This window comes from Otolemur garnettii, unplaced genomic scaffold, assembly GCF_000181295.1.
Source record: "Otolemur garnettii isolate 467f Iridium unplaced genomic scaffold, OtoGar3 scaffold00149, whole genome shotgun sequence".
Classification (NCBI taxonomy): Eukaryota; Metazoa; Chordata; class Mammalia; order Primates; family Galagidae; genus Otolemur; species Otolemur garnettii.
Genome location: NW_003852544.1, coordinates 1,985,363 through 1,988,901, shown reverse-complemented (window position 1 = coordinate 1,988,901; position 3,539 = coordinate 1,985,363). Strand labels below are relative to the sequence as shown.

The window sequence follows — 3,539 nt, the reverse complement described above, 5'->3', positions numbered from 1 at the left end:
TCTTAAGGCAGCCTGTCACTTAGGGATTTCACAGAATAGCTCAGAAGCATCTACCTAAAGAAGAAAGTAATTTGTGGCAGAATGTCCTCCTTGGCTCTTGGCCCAGCAGCAGAGACAGGGACAAAGACCTCAAAGGGAGCAATATGTGGAACTCCTCTAAGAGGCTCACATGTACAGAGTGAGGCAGTCCTCTTTTGTTCTGACTGGTTTTGCAATGCTTTAATGGGATATAAAAAACAGGTAGTGCTAAACAAAAAAGCTGGAAAAGTCCCCATCTGGACTGAGGCAGTGCATATTGAGCTCTGTTAAGAGGACTTCACTCTGGAAAGCACTGGATCTAGAAAGGAAAGGAGGGAAAATGACTTGTTTTCTTTAAATAAAGTAGGGTTAAAATTCCCAGCAAGGTAGAATGAGGTCAAAGGGCACGCAGCATGGATAGCGTCAACCCTGACCAATAAAGTTGCTGGTAGAGGGATTAGGGGATGCATTCCTCTCACCTTATACTGCTTTGCTGGCTCTGCCTCTTTTGCCTGGTGCCTCTCCCAGAGTATATTCAGGGCTCAATCCTGGTCCTCTTCCTGCTCTGTTGCACTCCACCTAGCAGCTTTGAACAGGAACTTTCCACCCACTTGAGTACTCCTTGGTATCTCTCTGACCCCTGCGTGAGACTGGCATCATCTCTTGCCTGTGTTACTTCCAAGAGATTCCAAAACAAATAGCTATCCTGGCTTCTCCTTGCTCTCCTACAATGAATTCATAACATGGGTGCCAGGGCAAGCCTCTGAAAACTCCAAGGCATGCCACTCTTGCTGGACAGCCTGCAGCAACTCATACATACATAGAAGCCACGTCCTAATGGTATCTCCACACTGCTCTGCACATACCATGTGCTGCCTTTCCCAGATATTTGTGTGGTACCCTCAACCTCAAATCTCTGGCTCAAGCAGCTGTATCCCCATACAGCTACAGTGCTGTTTACAAACCCTGTACCCACTCTGTGCATCCTCTCTTGGCACTTGTCGCCATGTTCTCTACTGGATAACTTATTTGCTATTTATCCACTGCCTATTAGAATGTCCCAAGGAGATAGGGTCTGCTTTGCTCACCAGTGTGTCCTAACAATTACAATAGTGCCCTACCCATGGGAGATAGTAACACTTGTGACTAAGTATCTGTCTGTCTGGACATACTCTGATCAACACAAACCCAGAACTCAAAACAGCACATCTTTGTGATGATTTACCCATGAGAATAAAGCACCAAAACAAATGGTAAGTCCACTACCCCTTGACACAGTGACAGAGGTGTGGGCAAAAGGCTGTAGTCTGAGTCATGTATTTAATCACAAGAAAGGAGAGAAGAAATCACATACTTCATGAAGAAAATAGCCCAGAACTGATACAGATCAATGTTCCTTCACACCAGTGCACTGCAGCTCCTGATACCCTTCCTTGTTGGGTCACCAAGAAAGCCATCTTCTTCCCTTTACTGCCTTAGGGAGAAAAAAGATGCTTGTAATCACAAAATGCTGGGACCCAAGCTAAGGACCAAGGGACCCCAAGCCTTCATACACTTTGCTTTTGTTCAACTCTTATCATGGAGGCAAACACGCGTACTTTTAGTAGAATGGCTTAATCTGGGTCTTAAATACAGTATTAGGAGACAATGCAAGATTTACTGAGAAAAAGTGTATTTTTAATTATCTTGTGAATCTATTTAGAAAAACACACACAAGCAAAGTTCACAACTATAAATTTAAACCTTTTGCACTAAAAAAACACGTAACAACAAACACAAAACCACAGGCATGAACTGTAAACCTGTATTAATTATTAACTAGTCTTAAGGTTAATTCTTAGCAGTAATTCAGTATTTTCCTCATTGGCAAATGTAATGTTTTAGCACCAAATGATCTCCCAGAGGTACTAGTAATGACTCTGGTTGCCAGTGTAGGGAGATGCTTCCACACACACCACTTCACACACACAGTTCACTCTCACACCCACCCAGGCAGGAGGCACCTGGAGTTGGGGCCACATGCTGACTCTCAGGGCAATGGAAACAGGGCACAGAGGCTGCACCTCTCTCATGTAGTGCACTTGTAGAAAAAAGGCCAGCTCTCGCTCCCAAGCGTGCGCTCGTCCTCAGACTTTAATACCATGATTTAGAAGATGCAGACGTTATTGCCTAAATATTATTCTATACATTTCCATCAGTGTTCAGGAAAAAACTTTAATTGCTACTTAATTTACACCATAATTACTGGGTTACAGCTTTAGCTCATTGGCAATTTTGGATGCAATATTTTTGAAGGCTATGGATGTCCCTGATATCCGCTTAAACCGGACCCCATTCAGAGACAGTCTTGGCAGCTTGCAGACCTCCATCTCCCACTGCACGAGGCTCTCCGCGTGCCCATCACCATGGACGCAGAACAGCAAGAAGCGCTCCCGCTGCTCATAGTCGCAGTTATTGGCGTCCAGCACTTTGCGGATTTCCCGCATCATGTCCCCAGGATCCATGGAACTAGTGGTTTTCATGCTCCAAGTGAAGCGCAGGGAACGAGGTTTTGCTTCTTTGTTCTCGTCCTTTTGCTCAGCAGATACGTTGCGACTGAAATGCACAAAGGCAGATTTATTTTTAAGTGCACAGCAAAGTCAACCTTTTCTACTTCAGCTAGTTTGTAATTCACCTCTTCAATACAACACAACCAACCACCAACCTCTGTATTTTTCCTGTACAGACTCATATTTGTAACATGTTCCTTTACGAAGAAGTCTATTTTCATCTATTCCTACCCACCTCCCAAATCTTAAGCCATACACCAAAAAAATCTACCTGGCTAGAAAATCTTTACTAGTCACCTATACTCACTGTAAAGTTAAGAAAATAATTTGTTAAGCAGAACCCTTGACTCAGGACTCTAGTTTTGGGAGGGAGCTGGGGCTATATCATTCCATGAAGGGCCTCATGAGGACCAGGTCAGTTAGGGAGAGGGGGCCACTGAATGTTTTTCATTCAGAAAAATCATAGGATCAGAGTTGTGCTTTAGAAAGCCTAGGAAGAGAGCAAATGGGTTCTAGCAGACTGGAAATAGCCTGGTTGGGGACTGGTATAAGAAAGGGAAAAAGTGCAAGACACCTAGAAGCAGGGACATAGAGTCCTAAGCCTGTCTGGTAACACCTCCCTCATATCCTATGCAATGATAGCTATACAAAATTGAAAAGCAAAACACTTGAAAATGTAATCATCATTCTTAGAAGAAAACATTTCTAGCTTGAAATATGAAAATCTTACTAAGTATTTTGCTTCTATTCCTTAGGTCATGTGAGAAGTCAGTGAGAGTCCAAGGCCTATTCCTAGGAGCATTACTACTGACCCCCAGAGCTCATTTCTCAGTTTGGGCTAAAAGGCTGAAGGCATTGTCATGTATTTAGTGCTTCACAGAGTAACACTGCCCCTGCCAAGCTGGGAGCAGGAAGGCTCCCATGACACACTGGCACCTTCATGTGGTGACCATGGTACAGCACAGCTTCCAT

General features: G+C 43.9%; 1 protein-coding gene across 5 annotated transcripts in view; it reads right to left on the bottom strand.

Moving 5' to 3' along the window:
* Positions 1-1,673: 1,673 nt before the first annotated feature.
* The window catches only part of MARK3 (microtubule affinity regulating kinase 3), an 89,978-nt gene continuing 88,112 nt past the window's right edge, over positions 1,674-3,539 (bottom strand). For all 5 annotated transcript variants that reach the window (XM_003799336.3, XM_003799338.3, XM_003799335.3 and 2 more), the window contains one exon: positions 1,674-2,613. In XM_003799336.3, the coding sequence (XP_003799384.1) occupies positions 2,268-2,613 (346 nt within the window). In that variant the 3' untranslated portion in view covers positions 1,674-2,267. The remainder of the gene's footprint in view (positions 2,614-3,539) is intronic.